We start from the raw sequence: 22,026 nt of genomic DNA on the forward strand, positions 1-22,026 counted from the left end.
AAATACTTTTGTAAGAACACGAAGTATTTGGGTTTCATTTCTTGGCTCAGTTTAAAAACTGTAATTTCAAGATGTTTTAGCAGCTATGGTAATTATTGAGATTTTTAAAGTTCATATAATAGCTATATATGTTATCATTTACTGAGTATTTTTTGTTTGTTTTGTTTTTTTAGATGCATGATCATCATTTCTTAGTACATTTGCATCGATTTAGGAAAAGAACTAGCAAAACAACAGAAAAAGTTATAGAATGTTAATATAGAGAAAAAAATAAAAATAATAATAATAGTAAAAGAAAAGGAAAAAGAAAAAAACAAAGACAAACAAACAAACAGACAGACAAAAAATAACCTATAGCTCAGATGCAGCTTCATTCAGTGTTTTAACATGATTACTTTACAATTAGGTATTATTGTGCTGTCCATTTTTGAGTTTTTGTATCTAGTCCTGTTGCACAGTCTGTATCCCTTCAGATCCAATTACCCATTATCTTACCCTGTTTCTAACTCCTGCTGGACTCTGTTACCAATGACATATTCCAAGTTTATTCTCGAATGTTGGTTCACATCAGTGGGACCATACAGTATTTGTCCTTTAGTTTTTGGCTAGACTCACTCAGCATAATGTTCTCTAGGTCCATCCATGTTATTATATGCTTCATAAGTTTATTCTGTCTTAAAGCTGCATAATATTCCATCGTATGTATATACCACAGTTTGTTTAGCCACTCGTCTGTTGATGGACATTTTGGCTGTTTCCATCTCTTTGCAATTGTAAATAACACTGCTATAAACATTGGTGTGCAAATGTCCATTTGTGTCTTTGCCCTTAAGTCCTTTGAGTAGATACCCAGCAATGGTATTGCTGGGTCGTATGACAATTCTATATTCAGCTTTTTGAGGAACCGCCAAACTGCCTTCCACAGTGGTTGCACCATTTGACATTCCCACCAACAGTGGATAAGTGTGCCTCTTTCTCCGCATCCTCTCCAGCACTTGTCATTTTCTGTTTTGTTGATAATGGCCATTCTGGTGGGTGTGAGATGATATCTCATTGTGGTTTTGATTTGCATTTCTCTAATGGCCAGGGACATTGAGCATCTCATGTGCCTTTTGGTCATTTGTATTTCCTCTTCTGAGAGGTGTCTGTTCAAGTCTTTTTCCCATTTTGTACTTGGGTTGGCTGTCTTTTTGTTGTTGAGTTGGACAATCTCTTTATAAATTCTGGATACTAGACCTTTATCTGATATGTCGTTTCCAAATATTGTCTCCCATTGTGTAGGCTGTCTTTCTACTTTCTTGATGAAGTTCTTTGATGCACGAAAGTGTTTAATTTTGAGGTGCTCCCATTTCTTTCTTTCTTCAGTGCTCTTGCTTTAGGTTTAAGGTCCATAAAACCGCCTCCAATTGTAAGTTTCATAAGATATCTCCCTACATTTTCCTCTAACTGTTTTATGGTCTTAGACCTAATGTTTAGATCTTTGATCCATTTTGAGTTAACTTTTGTATAGGGTGTGAGATACGGGTCTTCTTTCATTCTTTTGCATATAGATATCCAATTCTCCAGGCACCATTTATTGAAGAGACTGTTCTGTCCCAGGTGAGTTGACTTGACTGCCTTATCAAAGATCAAATGTCCATAGATGAGAGGGTCTATATCTGAGCACTCTATTCTATTCCATTGGTCGATATATCTATCTTTATGCCAATACCATGCTGTTTTGACCACTGTGGCTTCATAATATGCCTTAAAGTCCGGCAGCGGAAGACCTCCAGCTTCGTTTTTTTCCTCAAGATGTTTTTAGCACTTCTGTGATTTCTTTTAACAGTTTTTTGTAGTTTTCTTTATATAGGTTTTTTGTCTCTTTAGTTAAATTTATTCCTAGGTATTTTATTCTTTTAGTTGCAATTGTAAATGGGATTCATTTCTTGATTTCCCCCTCAGCTTGTTCATTACTAGTGTATAGAAACGCTACAGATTTTTGAATGTTGATCTTGTAACCTGCTACTTTGCTGTACTCATTTATTAGCTCTAGTAGTTTTGTTGTGGATTTTTCCGGGTTTTCGACGTATAGTATCATATCATCTGCAAACAGTGATAGTTTTACTTCTTCCTTTCCAATGTTGATGCCTTGTATTTCTTTTTCTTGTCTAATTGCTCTGGCTAGAACCTCCAACACAATGTTGAATAATAGTGGTGATAATGGACATCCTTGTCTTGTTCCTGATCTTAGGGGGAAAGTTTTCAATTTTTCCCCATTGAGGATGATATTAGCTGTGGGTTTTTCATATATTCCCTCTATCATTTTAAGGAAGTTCCCTTGTGTTCCTATCTTTTGAAGTGTTTTCAACAGGAAAGGATGTTGAATCTTGTCAAATGCCTTCTCTGCATCAATTGAGATGATCATGTGATTTTTCTGCTTTGATTTGTTGATATGGTGTATTGCATTAATTGATTTTCTTATGTTGAACCATCCTTGCACACCTGGGATGAATCCTACTTGGTCATGATGTATAATTCTTTTAATGTGTTGTTGGATACGATTTGCCAGAATTTTATTGAGGATTTTTGCATCTATATTCATTGGAGAGATTGGTCTGTAGTTTTCTTTTTTTGTAATATCTTTGCCTGGTTTTGGTATGAGGGTGATGTTGGCTTCATAGAATGAATTAGGTAGCTTTCCCTCCACTTTGATTTTTTTGAAGAGTTTGAGGAAAGTTGGTACTAATTCTTTCTGGAATGTTTGATAGAATTCACATGTGAAGCCGTCTGGTCCTGGACTTTTCTTTTTAGGAAGCTTTTGAATGACTAATTCAATTTCTTTACTTGTGATTGGTTTGTTGAGGTCATCTATTTCTTCTTGAGTCAAAGTTGGTTGTTCATGTCTTTCCAGGAACCCGTCCATTTCATCTAAATTGTTGTATTTATTAGCGTAAAGTTGTTCATAGTATCCTGTTATTACCTCCTTTATTTCTGTGAGGTCATTAGTTATGTCTCCTCTTCCATTTCTGATCTTATTTATTTGCATTCTCTCTCTTCTTCTTTTTGTCAATCTTGCTAAAGGCCCATCAATCTTATTGATTTTCTCATGGAACCAACTTCTGGTCTTATTGATTTTCTCTATTGTTTTCATGTTTTCAATTTCATTTATTTCTGCTCTAATCTTTGTTATTTCTTTTCTTTTGCTTGCTTTGGGATTAGTTTGCTGTTCTTTCTCCAGTTCTTCCAAGTGGACAGTTAATTCCTGCATTTTTGCCTTTTCTTCTTTCTGATATAGGCATTTAGGGCAATAAATTTCCCTCTTAGCACTGCCTTTGCTACGTCCCATAGGTTTTGATATGTTGTGTTTTCGTTTTCATTTGCCTTGAGGTATTTACTAATTTCTCTTGCAATTTCTTCCTTGACCCACTCGTTGTTTAAGAGTGTGTTGTTGAGCCTCCACGTATTTGTGAATTTTCTGGCACTCCGCCTATTATTGATTTCCAACTTCATTCCTTTATGATCCGAGAAAGTGTTGTGTATGATTTCAATCTTTTTAAATTTGTTGAGACTTGCTTTGTGACCCAGCATATGGTCTATCTTTGAGAATGATCCATGAGCACTTGAGAAAAAGGTGTATCCTGCTGTTGTGGGATGTAATGTCCTATAAATGTCTGTTAAGTCTAGCTCATTTATAGTAATATTCAGATTCTCTATTTCTTTATTGATCCTCTGTCTAGATGGTCTGTCCATTGATGAGAGTGGTGAATTGAAGTCTCCAACTATTATGGTATATGTGTCTATTTCCCTTTTCAGTGTTTGCAGTGTATTCCTCACGTATTTAGGGGCATTCCGGTTCGATGCATAAATATTTATGATTGTTATGTCTTCTTGTTTAATTTTTCCTTTTATTAGTATATAGTGTCCTTCTTTGTCTGTTTTAACTGTTTTACATTTGAAGTCTAATTTGTTGGATATTAGTATAGCCACTCCTGCTCTTTTCTGGTTGTTATTTGCATGAAATATCTTTTCCAAACCTTTCACTTTCAACCTATGTTTATCTTTGGGTCTAAGATGTGTTTCCTGTAGACAGCATATAGAAGGATCCTGTTTTTTAATCCATTCTGCCAGTCTATGTCTTTTGATTGGGGAATTCAGTCCATTAACATTTAGTGTTATTACTGTTTGGATAATATTTTCCTCTACCATTTTGTCTTTTGTATTATGTTCATCATATCTGATTTTCCTTCTTTCTACACTCTTCTCCATACCTCTCTCTTCTGTCTTTTCATATCTGACTCTAGTGCTCCCTTTAGTATTTCTTGCAGAGCTGGTCTCTTGGTCACAAATTCTCTCAGTGACTTTTTGTCTGAGAATGTTTTAATTTCTCCCTCATTTTTGAAGGACAATTTTGCTGGAAATAGGAGTCTTGGTTGGCAGTTTTTCTTTTTTAGTAATTTAAATATATCATCCCACTGTCTTCTAGCTTCTATGGTTTCTGCTGAGAAATCTACACATAGTCTTATTGGGTTTCCCTTGTATGTGATGGATTGTTTTTCTCTTGCTGCTTTCAAGATCCTCTCTTTCTCTTTGACCTCTGACATTCTAACTAGTAAGTGTCTTGGAGAATGCCTATTTGGGTCTATTCTCTTTGGGGTGCACTGCACTTCTTGGATCTGTAATTTTAGGTCTTTCATAAGAGTTGGGAAATTTTCAGTGATAATTTCTTCCATTAGTTTTTCTCCTCCTTTTCCCTTCTCTTCTCCTTCTGGGACACCCACAACACATATATTTGTGCGCTTCATATTGTCCTTCTGTTCCCTGATCCCCTGTTCAAATTTTTCCATTCTTTTCCTGATAGTTTCTGTTTCTTTTTGGAATTCAGATGTTCCATCCTCCAAATCACTAATTCTATCTTCTGTCTCTTTAAATCTATCATTGTAGGTATCCATTGTTTTTTCCATCTTTTCTACTTTATCCTTCACTTCCATAAGTTCTGTGATTTGTCTTTTCAGTTTTTCTATTTCTTCTTTTTGTTCAGCCCATGTCTTCTTCATGTCCTCCCTCAATTTATCGATTTCGTTTTTGAAGAGTTTTTCCATTTCTGTTTGTATATTCAGCATTAGTTGTCTCAGCTCCTGTATCTCATTTGAACTATTGGTTTGTTCCTTTGACTAGGCCATATTTTCAATTTTCTGAGCATGATCCATTATCTTCTGTTGGCATCTGGGCATTTAGTCAGATTTCCCTGGGTGTTGGACCCAACAGGTTGAAAGATTTTTCTGTGAAATCTCTGGGTTCTGTTTTTCTTATCCTGCCCAGTAGGTGGCGCTCGTGGCACTCGTTTGTCTGCGGGTCCCACCAGTAAAAGGTGCTGTGGGTCCTTTAACTTTGGAAAACTCTCGCCATGGGGGAGGTTCGCCAGCCGAAGCGGCTTGGAAGAGTGCCAGCCGGCCCGGGGATCCGAAAGCGGGGCGGGTCGCCAGCCGCCGCAGCCCGGGAGAGCGCCCGTCCGAATCTCCTAGTCTGCACAGGGCGCCAAGCGTGGCGGGAGGGCGCCAGCCGCCACGGCCCGGGAGAGTGCACTGTTCCCAACCGGACCGGGAAGCCACGTGTTTGGAAGAGACCCCGGTCACCGTTCTCCGCGGCCTGGGGATCTCTAATCCAGTTCTCCCAGTTGGTCCGGGCGTCCGCACGTGGGGGTGGTGCCATCCGCCGCAGCTTGAGGGGACCACCTGTCTAATTCTGCCAGCTGGCCCGGGAAGGAGGAAGGGAGGGACTCCGGCCGCCTGCCGCCCCGGCCCGGGGAAGCCCACGCCCCTCGGTGATCTCACTGGAGTGGGTTCTCCCAGCCAGTCAGCTGTTCCAGGATGGGGTACGCTGTCTTTTTGATCTCTGTCGTCGCTCCAGGAGCTGTTCTGTATCGTTTCTGCTCCCCTAGTTGCTGTTCTGGAGGAGGAACTAAGACCCGCGCGTCTTAATAAGCCGCCATCTTCTCCGGAAGTCTCATTTACTGAGCATTTATCATTGGTCTGACAGTGTGCTGTGTACATTACATCACTTGTTCTTTACTATAACTCTGTGAGATTGTTATTCTTCTCATTTTACATTAAAACTTAGTTAACTGATATCCAAAATCATTAAGAGTCAAAGCCAGTATTTGAATATACGGCGCCAAACCTTATGCTCTTATTTTTACAAAATTTTTTATTAGAAATAATTTCAATCATACAGGACAGTTGCAAAAATAATACAAACCCATAGAGAGAGCTCCAACAACCTGTACCCGACCCCAATACCCGGATGCACCAATTTTAACATTTTGCTGCCTTTGCTGTATCACTGTCTCTATTATCTAGTTAGCTAGCTAATCTATTTTTTGAACATCTGAGAGCAAGTTGCACTTATCATATTCCTTGTACATATAATACTTCCATGTACATTTCCTACAAACCAGGCTTTTCACTGATATAATCACCGTAAGTCCATTTTCAAGTTCAAGAAATTTAACCTTGATATAAAGCTTCTATTATACATTAGAATGTTTTCTTATGTTTCATAAATATACTTTTGAGCCTTTTCTCCTCAATTCTTAGATCTCATCCAGTATCATATATTACATTTAATTGTCCTTCTTTCTCTCTTTTTTAATTCTGGAACCTATATACAACATAGATCTTCCCATTGCAACCCCTCCTAAGCATCCTATTCAGGGGGGTTAATCACGTTCACAGTATTGCTGTCCCCTCGCCAACTCCCATTGCTAGAACTTTTCCTTCACCCCAAAAGACAGCTTACACTCACTTTGCATTAGCTCCCCATCACCCCTGCCCCACCCGGGTAACTGTGTACTACTTTCTGTTTCTACGAGTTTGCATAGTATCTGATATTTTCTTTGTGGCTAACTTGGGACTTAAATTTAACATCCCAAATCTAAAACGATCCTGTTTGCTTGGATTCTGATTTAACAACTTCGATAGCATACATAAACGTCTCCCTAAAACCCTCCGTCCCCCCACCTTAATGTGGTTCTTGTCACAAATTTCCTATTTATGCATTGAGTCCCAAACCACTGAATGATCATTACATTTTATACATTTGCCTTTTAGATCCTGTAAGAAGTAAGAAAGTGGAGTTACAAGTCAAAAATGCAGTAGTACTGGTATTGATATTTACCCATGTGATTATCTTTGCTAGAGATCTTTATTTCTTCATGAGGCTCCAGTAAGTTGGCTAGTGTCCTTTCCTTTTACCCTGAACTCCCATTAGCATTTCTTATAGGGTCTGTCTAGTTGTTACAGAGTCTCTCAACTTTTGTTTATCTGGGAATGTCTTAATTCCTCACTCATTTTTAAAAGATAGTTTTTCTGGATTTAAGATTCTTGGTTAGCAATTTTTTTGCTTTCAGGACTTTAAATATGTCTTTCCACTGCTTTCTGCCGCCACGGTTTCTTATGTGAATTCAGCATTTAATCTTATTAAAACTCCCTTGTATGTTACATGTTGCCTCTCTCATGTAGCCTTTGGTATTCTCTATTTTTTGGTATTTGACAGTTTGCTTATAACATGTTATGGTGTGGGACTATTGGGTTTATCCTGCTTGGCATTCATTGAGCATCTTAGATGTATATATTTTATGTCTTCCATTAAATTTGGGAATTTTTCAGCCATTGTCTCTGACCGAACAATTTTTTTAATTGTTTTTATTCTTTTTTAAACATAACAACATACAAACACGAACATTCTTACCATATGATCATTCCATTCTTGGGTATATAATCAATAACTCACAATATCATCACATAGTTGTATATTCATCACCATGATCATTTCTTAGAACACTTGCATCAATTCAGAAAAAAAATAAAAAGAAAAAAACTCATACATACTATACCCCTTACCCCTTTCTCTCATTGACTGCGATTATTTTCATCTACTCAATATATTTTAGCCTTTGTTTCCCTTATTTTTTCTATCCCCTTACCACTCCCTTTCATTGATCACTATCATTTCAATCTACTAAATTTATTTTAACATTTGTTTCCCCTATTTATTTTTTAATCCATATGCTTAACTCATCTGTCCATACCATAGATAAAGGGAGCATCAGACACAAGGTTTTCACATTCACACAGTCACACTGCAAAAGCTATATCATTATCCAATCATCTTGAAGAAATATGGCTACTGGAACACAGCTCTACATTTTCAGGCACCTCCCTCCAGCCTCTCCAATATACCTTAACTAAAAAGGTGATATCTATATAATGCCTAAGAATAATCTCCAGGATAACCTCTTGACTTTGTTTGAAATCTCTCAGTCATTGACACTTTATTTTGTCTCATTTCTCTCTTCCGCCTTTTGGTCTGGAAGGTTTTCTCAATCCCTTGAGGCTGAGTCCCAGCTTATTTTAGAATTTCTGTCCCACGTTCCCAGGAAGGTTTACACCCCTGGGAATCATGTCCTATGTAGAGAGGGGGAGGGCAATGAAACTCTCACAATTTATATATTGTAGGTTTGATGGTATCCCACATGTTCCTCAGATTCTGTTCATTTTTCTTCATTCTTTTCTCTTTCTGCTTCTCAGACTGGATGATTTAATAGTCTTATCTTCAAGTTCACTGATTCTTTCTTTTGCCAGCTCAAATCTGTTGAATCCTTCTAAGGGATTTTTAATTTCTGTTACTGTGGTCTTCCACTCTGGTTCCTTTTCATAATCTCCATTTCTATATTGATATTTTGTTTGTGTTCACCTGTGGTTTTCCTGATTTCTTTTAGTTCTTTGTCCATGTTTTCCTTTAGCTCTCTGAGCATATTTAAGACCATTTTTTAAGTCTTTGGTTGTAATGTTCCAGGTTTGGTCCACCTCATCAATGGTTTCTGGTGCTTTAATATTCTTCTTTGCCTGGGCCATTGCTTCTGTTTCATTGCATGTTTTGTTGAAACCTGGACACTTTGATATTTTAATGTTTTCATTGAAATTTAGATTCTGTCTGTTCCTAAGCTTTTATGCAGGTAGTGTTATAACAGAGCTTTCCTTGAATGCCAGGAGATAACAAACAAATAATAAAAGCACAAAAAAGAAAATATCTTTCTCAATCTTTGCAGAAAGAAAACACCTTTCTCAATTTGTGCAATGCTTTCCTTCAGGGTTTATCCATACAATAAGTTTGGAGAATAGCCCCAGGCCAACAGGTAGGGGCCTCCTTGCTCCTTTCTGCATGTGCCTCCTGTCTTGGGCATAGATGTGTAGCCTTTGGAATTTCCCTATTTACATGGATATGAATATCCCCTCTTCCCTAGGAAGCAGTTCCTCATGGTCCCAAGCACTGCAGTGTATGTCCTACCACCACCAGTCCTGGCCCCAGGCAGCACAAGTTGACAGTTCTCCCTCAGTGAGAGCTCTGTAAACTGCTTCTTCTACTTGCAGCACAAGTTCTGGGACAGCATGTCCCTCAGACAATCACTGCACTTGACAGATTGGACTAGAGGGACACGTTCCCAGTGTGTGGATGAGGCAGGTATGGGTCTAGGGACCCACACTGGGAGCATGGGGTGGCTCTCCACCAAGCCGGAGAGGGGCAGGGGATGGACAGGCTCGGACGTCACAAGATCCTACCTCTGTTAAGTGATCTTTTGCTTGATTTGGCACTTTGCCCTGTTCCTGCAATCCTTTAACTGTTTTCTAAAGCTTTTAGAAGGATGTTTCTGCCAGGTCTTGCTGGTTGTTCCTAGCTTCTGAGGGAATGGGGCCCTAAAGTGTCTTAATCTGTATTGAGGGGGGCAGGACCTCCTATTTAATCCTGTGCTCTTCTGTTACATCACCTTATTTCCTTTTCATGCTTCAGAAAGCAGCTTTTCTCAATTGGTTATTTTTGTTCTTTAAACAAATGATCTTGGAAGAAATGTCATCCTTGTCTGGCATTCAGTTTCCTCACCTGAAAACAATGTGATTAACTGGATGTATTCCATAATCTTTTCCAGCTCTAAAGCTCCATGGTTCTGAGATTCCATGAATTGCCCATTCAAAGACAGTTGTTGGTTTTCAGTGAAACTCCTGCTTTTCTCATCTGTTTTTAACCGAAACTGGAGAATTGAAACTCTTAAATCCATTTAGTAGACGCATCTACTATTTTACTTTTATATTCATGGGTATATTATTTGGTCCTCCTCAGTTGCAAAATATTTCCTTACTGTCATTTATAATAACTCTCAGGAACGATAGCCTGAAGAAATAGTTTTGATTTGCTTTTCTTTATTTATAGGTGGGAAACCAGGCTATTCTATTCTCTTAAATTGGCTTTCCTGAGGTCAGTGCTAGAGAAAGGTTTGCGATCTGCAACTGAAATTTCTAATCTTGCTCTGTATTTGTCCACTCATTCTTTCATCTGGTTAGTCCACAGGCTGACTAACCATCTCACGGAAGCCAAATCTGGCCTGCCATCTGCTTTTGTATGCTCATGAACTGACAATGGTAATTACATTTTTAAATGGTTGGGGAAAAAATAAAAAGAATAATATTTTGTGACACATGAAAATTGTATGAAATTTGCATTCTGGTGCCTCTAAAATATTATTGGAACACAGCCACCATGCTCATTTGTTTATGTATTCTTTCTGTCTGGTTTCATGCCATGGTGTCAGAGTTGAGTAGTTGCAACAGAAACTGTATGGTCTGCAAAACCTAAAAGCCCTGTATAGAAAAAATTTGCCAATGTCTGTCCAACATGTATTAATTGTACACCCTTGTTATATACTCAACAGGACACAGGGAATACAGCAATAGATAAGATAAACAGGTTCCTGGGCTCAAGGAGCTGTTTCTATACTTTTAAATAAAAAACCAAACAAACCTGGAGGGACACAGGGCTGTCAAATTTTGATTTTGGTAAATGACATTAAAAAAAAATCAGCTACTATCTTCATTCATCATCATTCTATAAATGAGAAGTATATTAATAATTTAAAAATGAGTATATTAATAACAAAAAATGTAGGAAAGGACGAATCTCAAAGTAAAAAAAAAATTCCCTTTAATGGAATAAATTTAATTTCATGAAAAACTCATTACACTGTCTTTGTTTTTCCAGTTTCACCATGGATTAGAGAAAACTTCCTGTACTGGCCCTGGTCATCAGACCAGCAGTGGGAAGTGTGAGGGTAATTGCTTTTCAGGCAAAACAGCCATTAAAAATATCTACTTTTAAAAATTGGAAAATGTTAGTATTTTAGTGATGGAATGCTTTATTTGAAAGTAAAACAGTCACTAACTAGTTTTATAAGTCAACCTTTTCTATAAATGAGTGCGTGTGATGGAAATATAGTGATGGGAAATCCCAGAAAAGAAATGCAAAGGGAAGTGGGGAAGTACAGAAAAGAAATCTGCTGGCATTCACTCTACCCCAGCAGATGTGACAGTTCTATGCCGTGTTTGGAAGCAAGAGAACCCATTTTAGTACTGCTTATTGGCACTGGCTTCACCCTTGAAGGAAAAGATTACAGAATACTTTCTCTTTTGAATTATTGCCCTCCTCTGTCTACATCCTGCCACCTTTAATAGACGTGGGAACCTACTAAAGCCACAGCATTGCCTCGAAACAACCAGGACCATTTAATGTGAATTCCCATGGAAGAAAAAACCTACCCATCACTAAGGATTTGAAGTTGAATAGTTTTCAGTCACTTTAGAGAGTTTCTTAAATCCACAAAACAAATTATTTACTTTGCAACACCTAAAATGGCAACCAAAAGACTAAAAATTACCTCTTTATGCTGCAGGAATCTGTATATACCTATTCCTGTTGTGCATGATATTGTCCATTTACTTAACATGTTTCATGGAGCACTAACTATGTGGGATGCAAATGTTGGGTGAAAAATAGGATTCTGTGCTCAAAGAAATATAAGAAATATTGAGTTATGCAAAATCACACAGGATTATTTATTGTAGAACTTCTCAGTACTGCTAATATGCTAATGTGCATTTTAAAGCAAACACATGTATTTAAGAAGATCCCAGGCAAGAAAGCAAGGTGCTTAGGATGGCTTTAGTTTAAATTATTTAAGTGAGCTTGTTTATTTGGCTATTAAATCAACAACAACTATAAGAAATAAGCCAACTGTTGTCATTGACCCAGATGATTCTGGGTAGATAGTTTCTTTGATAGTTTCCTGGTTTCATACCAGACTTTGAACAAGTTTATTTATGTTAATAAATTATCCCTTTTCTTAAATACCTTTCCTCGTTTAATACACGTTTTGATAGTTGTAAAGGCAAATATTATCTTTAAATGTTTAGGAAACCATCCTTAAAATTAATGGGTTTTGGGGTGCATGGGTAGTTCAGTGGTAGAGTTCTCACCTGCCATGCGGGAGACCCAGGTTCAATTCCTGGTCCATGCACTTCCCCAAAAACAAACAAACAAGCAAAACAAATAAAAATTCAACAAACGGTGCTGCAATAACAGTATATTCACATAGAAAAATGAAATGTGACCCCGTCATATAGTATACCAAAAAAAAAAATTAATGGCTTTCTAATTTGGAAACTACTTGAGGATGATATATTGATAATAAAATTTAGGAAGAGGTGAAGAGGTGAAACAATAGTTTTTTTTTTATTAGTACATTATTATCCATTAAGGTTCTGTTTATCTATGAGTAATAGAAAACTCCACTCTTGTAGCTTAAATGAGTAGGTTGTGTTTTTCCCTGTCATGTGCTGAGTTGTTGGGAGGTGGGCACTCTGGGACTGCATATTTTGGATGTCACCAAGCCACCTGGCTCCCTCGATCTTCCTATTCAATCATCCTGCATGTGGACTTCAATTTTATGGTTGCAATATAATTGCTGCTCCTCCACCCATCTCATCCACATTCCAGGCAAGAAGAATGGGAGGTGGGCAAAAGGTATGTGCCAGCTGTTTCTTTATCAAGAAAACAAAACCTCTTTCAAAAGCCCACCCAGTAGATTCTAAATAGCCTGAAAAGTGCACATGACCACTGCTAACTGTGTATAAGCCTGAAAAACTGAATTCTTTAGCTGAGTGCATTGAGGCTCTGCTATAAACATAGCATTAAGTTTAAGCTAGACTACTGGTTAGAATCTCAACTCTGCCTCTCAGGTGAGCCATTTCCAACGACGTCATCTGTGAAATGGAGATAAGATAGTAATAGGGTCGTTACAAGGTCAGCTTAGTAAATTTTTTTTTTTTTTTTGGTATGCTGTATGGTGGACATCACAGTTCATTCTTTTTCCACGTGGGTATCCCCTTATTGCAGCGCCATTTGTTGAATTTTTGTTTCGTTCGGTTTTTTGTTTGTTTGTTTGCTTGTTTGTTTGTTTGGGAAGTACATAGGCCAGGAATTGTGAGTAAATGTTTTTAAAGCATTTCGAACAGTACTGGTACATAGTAAATATTATATAAGTATTTTCTCAATAAATAAGTAAGGAGGAGGGGAGAATGGATTTTGGGTAGAAAAGTAGCAGGCATGGATGGAGAGATAGGTAGAATGACACCGCAAATGTGGTAAAATGTTAATATTTGTGGATCTGGGTATGGGGGTCATGGTATGTTTAAGTTCCCTGTATGGGTTTTGCATTATTTTTGCTATCCTGTAAGTTTGACATTATTTCAAAATTTAAAAAGTAGCAGGCATGAAATGAAAATAAACTGTGAAAAAGGGAAGTAACAATATTGCTAACATACAAAACAGAACATGTATGTTACAAGTAATATGAATTTCATTAATTTGTTGAACTAATGAATGTTAAATAAGTACCTTTCATGCTTATTATAAAATGAAGAAGGAATTTATAAAGACAGACTTGTTCTTTCTTCTTTCAAGAAAAGTTAGACTATCATGTCTGCTTCAATTAACTGCTTCTATCCAAGAAAAGTTAGACTATCATGTGGGTTTCAATTAACTGCTTCTATCCAAACGATAGGATCTGGATTTAAAGCCTACACAAATTAAAGATTGGGTAATTATTGATAAATTGATTTGGGATATACCACAAAAGGTCCTGAAGAAAACACATACACTTTAGAATGGGGTATCTCCTTTCTCATTCATGTGTGACCTTATTCCTTTTTAAGGTGATTGGCTATTTATTAATCTTTTAGATATATAAACCATCTTTCATACAGATGCCTTATATGGTGATAATTATTTAAGACATTTGAATTCTAAACCTAGCTCCACCACTAACTATGTGACCTTAGGCACGTTATTTCTCTAAATCTTCATTTCCTTATTTCTAAAATGGGATGGTAACAGTATCTACTTCCCAGGATTGCAGTAGAGCCTAAATGAGGAAATGCAGTAAAGTGCTTAGCAGAGATACTGCTCCACAGCAAGAGCTTAATAAATTTCATCATCATTTACTGTTATAACCACCACCGTCATTATTTTTTTAATCAAGTTTAAGATGCAGTTTATATACAATGAAATGCAACCCCGATGTCAACACCTGGGTAACCATCACCATACTCGAGATGTAGAATTATTCCCATAACCCCCTGTTTGGGTTTGTTAAATCTGCTGGAATGCAATATACCAGAAATGGAATGGCCTTTAAGAAGGGAATGTATTAAGTAACAAGTTTATAGTTCTAAGGCCATAACCATGTCCAAACTAAGGCATCCAGGGAAAGTTACCTTGACTCAAGAAAGGCTGATGGGTGCAGAACACCTCTGTCAGCTGGGAAGACACATGACTAGTGTCTGTTGGTCCATTGGCTTTTGGTTTCAAGCAGCTTCCCGAGGGGTGTTTTCTTTCTGCATCTCCAAACGTCTGTATCTCATACTGGCTCTGTTGGCTCTAAACTCTCTCCAAAAATGTTTCCTCTTTTAAAGATTTCTAGTAAACTAATCAAGACCCATTTGAATGGGCAGAGTCATATCTCCATCTAATCAAAAGGTTATACCCACAGTTGGGCGTGTTGCATCTCCATGGAAACAATCTAATCAAAGGGTCCCACCCTACAATATTGAATCAGGTTTAAAAGAACAAGGCTTTTTTGGGGTATATAACAATTTCAAACCAGCACCCCCTCCCAAATCACTATTTTAAAATAGGAAAACTGCTGTCTTATCCCATAATAATGCAAAGGGGAAGTCACTCTAAAGAAACATATGGTATCAATAACAAAAAGAATGAGTAAGTGCTAACTAGAATTAGAAAACTATGGGATTGTTATAGAAGGAGCATTGATTTTGAGGATGCTGGGTGGCTGGTCAGATGTCCTGCACCTTATAACTTTTGCTGGTTCAACTTTAAAGTCCTCTTTTCCTGCTAACAGGTCCTTGCTTGTCCTTTGGGAGAACAACTCCTTCCTAGTGCTTTGTATGTTTAGGGTGGGCTTATTTCAGCCGTGGCTTTCAGTCTTGTCATTTCTGCTGGAATTCTTGGATAGAAAAGTTCTTGCAGCTGACATCACTGGCTGTAAGCTTGGAGAAGCTGAGGGAGTCACTGAGAAGGAAGCCACACAGAGGAAGTTCAGCTGGAGCGATGGAGAGAGAGAAACCTTGTGAACAAGAGGGTTCGGGCAGGATCCCTGAGGCCATCATGCTGTGAAGAAGCCCAAAGGGGTCCACATGAAGAAGCCCTGAGCTCACAGGGAGAAAGAAAAAGAGACACTGGCTAGTCCCTCCCTGCCTTAGCTCCAGGCACCATGTGGCTGCAATCACATGAGCCATTCCAAGCCAGAACCACCCACCCCAGCCCTCCCCAAATTCCTGACCCACAGTGGTCATGAGAGAAAGTAAAATGATTGCTGTTGTTTTAACCCATTAAGTTTTGGAGTCATTTGTTATGCATCAATAGAGAACTAGGATGCCCGGGATAACAAGGAGCACCTTTAGGTGCTCAAGGTACAGTCATGGACACAATAGATGAGGAACCTATCTTCACGCAGTTTCCATTGCAGATCTTTCTCAGCCTGGCAAGTGAGGAACAACTATTTCAGGATTGTAATTATCTATCAGATGGCTATTTGGGCCTGCAACTAAGCCTGAATTTTTAGCTACATCTAGCAAATAGGTCACGTTCATTGACTCATTTATGCATTTAATCAATCAATTTCTTAACTTATATGGGATGCTTTCTCTGACCCCTTGAGTTAGAACCCTTCACATTCCCAAGCATTCAGCATTCTCTACGCTGGGGGTAGCCCGTGGGAGGTTTTGATAAGGAGTGGCTATGAGGGGGACGGACTGTAGGGGGCGGGAAGGCTGCGGGCAAGCAGAACTGGTAATTTAAATATGCAAGCATTTTCTCCCTGACTGGAAGAAAGAGGGAGTGTCTAGGGACGACGTGGATGCGTGGAGCGCTCGGGGTTCTCCCCGGCCCTGGGGTTGCGTTTTGAGTGCAAACCCGGTTTTCAGCAATGCAGAGTGGGCTGCGGGGAACTGCAGCCCTAATTCCCAGATTTTTCATGCTGGGCACATCCCAGGCTCCTCCGCCCCAGACCAGCAGACAGACCATCTCAGGCTCGGATCCCGGCCACAGCAGGCGGGCAAGGTCCGGAGTGGCGGGGGCTCTAGCACAGCAGCGCGGCTCACCCCCAAAAACTCGGGGTCTGCTCAACCAGGTTGGCGGGAGAGGGCGGAGCTTGTTCTGCGGACCTAGGCGGTGGCGTGGGCCCCACCCCTTGCTTCAGACCCCACCTGCAGGCCTCGCTGATTGGAGAAAACCTGCGGAAGGGATGGGCGTCCCAGAGCGGCCGGGGGGTCGGGCTGAGGCGGGCACGCCGATTGGTTGTGCTGGGATGAGGTCATCGCTAGCAGGTTCGGGCGGTCCGGACGCCGGCGGGGCGGCCGAGGCTGCTGTGAGAGGGCGCTCGAGGCTGCTGGAGAGCGAGCTGAGCAAGGGAGGCGGGGAGGCGGCGGCTGCACTCGCTCGCCCGCCCGCCGGCTCGCTTCCCGGTGCCTTGCGGGTCCGCCGCTGTGATTCCTGCTGAACCCCTCCGAGCAGCCTCGCGCCGCGGGAGCAGCCGCCGGTCTACCGAGGCTAGGCTCGGTTCGGGGGTCGTGCACGCCGGCGGACACCGCGCGGAGGGCGAGCCGGCGCCACACCTGTGGAGCCGGCGGCCGTCTGAGGTGCCGGCCGGGGTCCCGCTGCGTGCGTGTTCGAGGCGGCGGGCAGCCCGGGCCCCGGAGGAGAAGACGCGCCGCTCGGCTGGGCGCTGCGGACACCATGGGGCTCCCTGCGCTCGAGTTCAGCGACTGCTGCCTCGACAGCCCGCACTTCCGAGAGACACTCAAGTCGCACGAAGCGGAGCTGGACAAGACCAACAAATTCATTAAGGAGCTCATCAAGGACGGGAAGTCACTGATCAGCGCGCTCAAGAGTGAGTGCCCCGAGCCCGGCGGGGACGGCTGCCCGGGGGCCGGAGGGGCAGTCGGGAGGCGCTCAGCCCTTGTCGCCCGCGCGCCCTGCGGCGACGCTGAGTGACGGGAGTAGAGGCTTGTGAGGAGACAGGAAGGATACATAAAATGGGCGAGCCGGCAACAATGAGATGAGGAAAGACTGGTCCCGGAGTCGTTTGTATTCTGGGCTGGAGGAGAGGTGACCCGGGCGCGTGTGGCGCTCTCGGGCACCGCGGGTGGGGGTGCGCGGCACACAGGTGTCCCGGGAGTGGGCCGTAGTGCCTGGCGCACCGCAACCTGTTGGCAAACTCTATCGCGTCCGAGACTCTGGCTGCTTTAGGGGAATTGATGATCGTCCCTCGGTACCCATCCTTGGGAATGGGGCGGGCCCTGCCAAAGGGGCGCCGCCTCCCCTCGGGAAAAGGCAGGTGGGGAGTTTCGCGCCGTGTACGCAGCTGCCGCCTGTTCTGGGCCCTGGTTGTCCTCCGACAGGCACAGGCGCTGCCCAGAGAGGAGCGAGGTGGGGTGGTTGGTTAGCCCTCGATTCTTTGGAGTATTGGCAGCCAGTAACCCCCGAATGTAGAATCGGTGCCATGTCCGTGTGCAGAATCTGATTCTTGTGTTTAGCAGAAGGTGATAGGGGTGGGAGCACTGAATCAGAGTGTTCCTTGAAACTATGGGGGAAGGTTTAAAAATAGAATGAACATATTCTGACTTTCTCCTTCACTGGCTTCCCTGTTCTCCTTATTGCCTCTCCCATTAACCTTGAAAACTCAAAGGTTTCTGAAGGGAATATCTTCCTTCCTTACTCAAAGAGAAGTTTAAGTTCATCTTAAAGATTCTCAGACATTTTGTAAAAGGATTTTTGCTTTTTTCCTTTTGGTAGGGGAGAAATGGAACTTGCATCCTGTGTACGGTTTTCCCCTGACTTTTGCAGAAGCTGGACTTTCTTCTTCTGGCCAAATTGAGAGTGATCTAGGGATGAGCGCCTAGGATTGGGAGAATGTTTTTGGTGCTTATTCAGTCTACCAATTTTAAAAATAGTTCAGTTCATATTTTAGTTTTGAGAATCAGGAATAACATGAAGGCAGATAGTGGATTTTTCTTCGACTCTGCCTTTCCTGTCTCTGCGATGGATTCCTTAATAGGTGATATCTTTCAGCTGAGAAAGGTGCATTGGCAGAGTAGGGTCCAAGCTATGAGAATTTTATCTAGGACTTTTAAAAGGAGACTGACAAATCAGATCCCTAAGATGTCATTTTATGAGCGTGATGCTTCTATAAATGAAGAGAGAGAGAGCAGAATCCCAGGGCAGCAAGTGTCAATCTTTGGGGTGAAATGAATGCAGAGCTGTTGGAGGTGATGAGGCATTTTAGAGACAGGGCCTCTGCTGGAGGCTGTGCCTTACCTGAGCATCTGAACAGACTCTTCCTTTGTCAACGACCAGGGAGGACCATGCTTGGCCCCTAGACCAGTTCCTTGGGAACACTGACACCTGTTTTGGAGCCAGTTAGGGGCCCACTTGTATGTTGGGGCCAGGCATTTTGATTGAATCTCTGTGGCTGACTTTAATTGGGTCCTTGCTTCAGCCTACTGTGCCTGCTGTGTGCAGGGTAACGGCACTGGGCACTGGTTCACCTGTGAGTTATCTCATGTAAATTGAGGTTTGGAGGAAGCATTTGCTACAGCTCTGGTGGCAGGGCTTATTTCTGAACAGAAGTTCTGGGCCCTAGATGGAGTTCTTGCAGGGCTCTTAATCTGATCCCATGGACACTCTTGCCCTGAATAGAACACTCTGGACCAGTTTTGCTGGAATGTGGACTTACCTTTCAGTGCCTTGGCTGTGAGTCTGAGGAGGGCACAGTTTGGGTGACTGGTAGTTTTCCTGCTATTTTTTTTTTGAATGAGAATTCTTTGAATAGGAAGAAACATTGAAATGATGGGGTTGGAGGGTTATTTCATTTGTCTAATAGACCAGCCCTGTACTTGGGGGAAAGATTGATTGGACACTAGGCATTCTGGTTGTTCTAAATCCAGCTCTACGAATGTGACCTTGTATAGGTCACGTGATCTGGATCTCTAAGGGCTTCACTTCCCTTATCTTTAAAGATAGGAGTAGAGAGCTGTTTCCCAACTTTTAAGCATTTAGTTTTTAGCTAGAGGCTTACTTCATTGTTTACTACTACATTAGTATTTGCTTATTTTCCTTCTTCAGATCATCTTTATTCATACTGTAAATGGAAAGCCAGTGTTTTTCCAGAACACATTAAACATAGATGCATAATTGTGTACGTAAAGCTTGTTTAGATTATCTGCAGCCTCCTCCAGCTCTAAAATTTTATGGTTTTATTTTATAACTCATGTTTACAGATCTGGGTTTAGTTTCCTTTGTGTGTTAATCAGAGGCAATAAAGCTGACCTCCAGAGATTACCTGGTTCAGCTAGGTCATGTTATTGCTACTTCCACTTTATAAATGAGGAAACATAGGATCTGAAAGACGTCCCTAACCTGCCCAAGGCAATGCAGCAATTAAGTGTATTTAAATACTAGTTGTCTTGTTCCAAACCCTTGTACTTAACCTTAAAGCAACACTGTCCTCTAGGTCAGTGGTTCTTATACATGTTGGCCTCTTGACTCCCTTTGAAAATCTGATAAAAGCTGTGGACTCATTTTACATAAAAATGAATCCCTTGAAGCCTTTCCCTGGAGCTCAGACTTTCTGATGTGAAGATAAGCAATAAATTAATCTGGAACACACATTTCATACAATCCTCTTTTTGGAGAAAGTTCTCATTTGATGTGGGTTAGAGGTTTGGTGACTCTTAATCAGCAGTTTCTGATGCTGTTTTGTCCTAGCCTATTCTTTGGGGGACTCACACTCCCAAGATTCTTTCTTTTGACCTGATTAAAATCTGTCTCAGCCAAGAGGATTCCGTGTGTTTATGTCTGCTTTTCTTTCTGTAGATATGATGGAGACTGGAAATGCAGTTCAGATTTATAGAATTGAGTTTTAGGATTCCCTTTCTCCTTACCCTGAGCTTGTTAGGTCTCCAGACAAGTCCCACACCCCTTGAGGGCAGTAATATAGCCTGGTGTTAACAGAGCAGCCCTGGGTTTGAATTTCATTACTAAACCTGAACTGCTTCTCTGTAAAATGGGAATAGCCACACTGCCCTCAGAGGAGAGTTCTGAGGACTTGATGCAGCAATTCATGTACTGCGAGCACTTAGCTTGGGACCTGGCACATTAGTTCTGTGGGTTAGTGGTAACTGTTATCATCTTCCTTGGAGAAGGGAGCAGCATTCAGAGTGGTCAAGACTCTGTGATTCTCATAGCAAAATTCACTAAAAGCAGAGAGACATTTTTGTTTGTTTGTTTAGGGGTAGGAGGCAGGCCTGTGCCTTCTTCCTGCCAGTTGTTGGTAACTGACTAAGTTGTATGTTTATTATTGGTAACTGACTAAGTTGTATGTTTATTAACTATTCATGGGCAAAATCCTGGTAAGACTGCCTCTAAGCCGTGGTTGTGTCAAAAAAAGCCCTACAAGTTAAAAAGGAAAGAAAAATGAACTTCCTAACATCTCTTCTGTTCCTTCTAACAGTAGCTTAAATTTGCTATCTTTTTCTAGATTAATTCCCCCCACCCCCACCTCTATCCCAGTACCTTGGCTTGCTGGCTCCTTCTGTTTGTCTTGCAAGAAAAGTTCACAGAATGTATTGGAGTTCATATCTGGCTGTCATGGACTCAATGGCAAACCAAATGTGGTTTCATAGAAATGAAATTGCATTAGGTTGTTGCTTTAGAGGGCTGGTGTGGAGTTTTTGGAACCGCGTTTCTTTCCATTTTTGCAGTTGGTTTCTACACTTGTCGCTGGGGTTATGGCCCTTTAAATTTGACTTCAGTTTTCTGAGATGGGGTACCTTTATTCTGATACTCTAAGGTGGGAGAACAGAAATGCAAATTTCTTAATAACAGCCTTTATTGAGATATAATTCACCATATAAAGTATAAAATTCAATGGTTTTTAGTACATTCACAAAGTTGTGTAACCATCACCAGTCAATTTGAGAACATTTTCATCACCTCAGAAAGAAAATTTATATGCTATAAGCAGTCACTCCCATTTCTGCCCAACCAGACCAACCCTAGGAAACTCTAATCTGGCACCATAGATTTTCTTTCTCAATGGATTTGCCTATTTTGGACATCACAAATGCAGTTTTAATTATTTTCTTCTATGTGGTGGTGACCAGCTAGCTGTAGGCACAAAGTTCTTGATTTGAATTTCACGTTGGGAAACTTTGAATTTATAAGCTTTTTGGCTTCAAAACAGGCCTGGGTAGATAGGGCCTGAGGTCTCAAGGTCTGAAATGTGTCCCAGGGCCAGAAGAAAGCAGGTGTGCCTTTCTGTCTGCAACCCGCAAGAGGGGAGTGGATTCGTTCTCGGTCAGGGTACTTTGAAGTATGCAGAAGAGATCACCTAAGTACGAGTGAGAATCCAGCCCCTTCCTTAGTTAGCTTTCATTTATGTTGGGGCAGGATATGTGATACTGAGTAAAAACCTTACTTTGTGGTTATTATACTGCTAGATGGCATCTTTTTACAAAATAAAATGAGTATAGTGAAATTCCTATTTCTGTAATTTAGCCTGTACTTTTCATTGGCCTGTGCTTT

At 40.9% G+C, this 22,026-nt stretch overlaps 1 protein-coding gene across 5 annotated transcripts in view; it reads left to right on the forward strand.

The window, feature by feature from the left end:
* The first annotated feature begins 17,102 nt into the window (after positions 1-17,102).
* The window catches only part of ARHGAP26 (Rho GTPase activating protein 26), a 466,078-nt gene continuing 461,154 nt past the window's right edge, over positions 17,103-22,026 (forward strand). For 3 of the 5 annotated variants that reach the window (XM_077137292.1, XM_077137293.1, XM_077137295.1), the window contains exon 1: positions 17,103-17,332. In XM_077137292.1, the coding sequence (XP_076993407.1) occupies positions 17,179-17,332 (154 nt within the window). In that variant the 5' untranslated portion in view covers positions 17,103-17,178. The remainder of the gene's footprint in view (positions 17,333-22,026) is intronic. The other 2 variants (XM_077137294.1, XM_077137296.1) reach the window with 2 other exon arrangements.

This window comes from Tamandua tetradactyla, chromosome 20 (genome assembly GCF_023851605.1).
Source record: "Tamandua tetradactyla isolate mTamTet1 chromosome 20, mTamTet1.pri, whole genome shotgun sequence".
Lineage (NCBI taxonomy): Eukaryota > Metazoa > Chordata > Mammalia > Pilosa > Myrmecophagidae > Tamandua > Tamandua tetradactyla.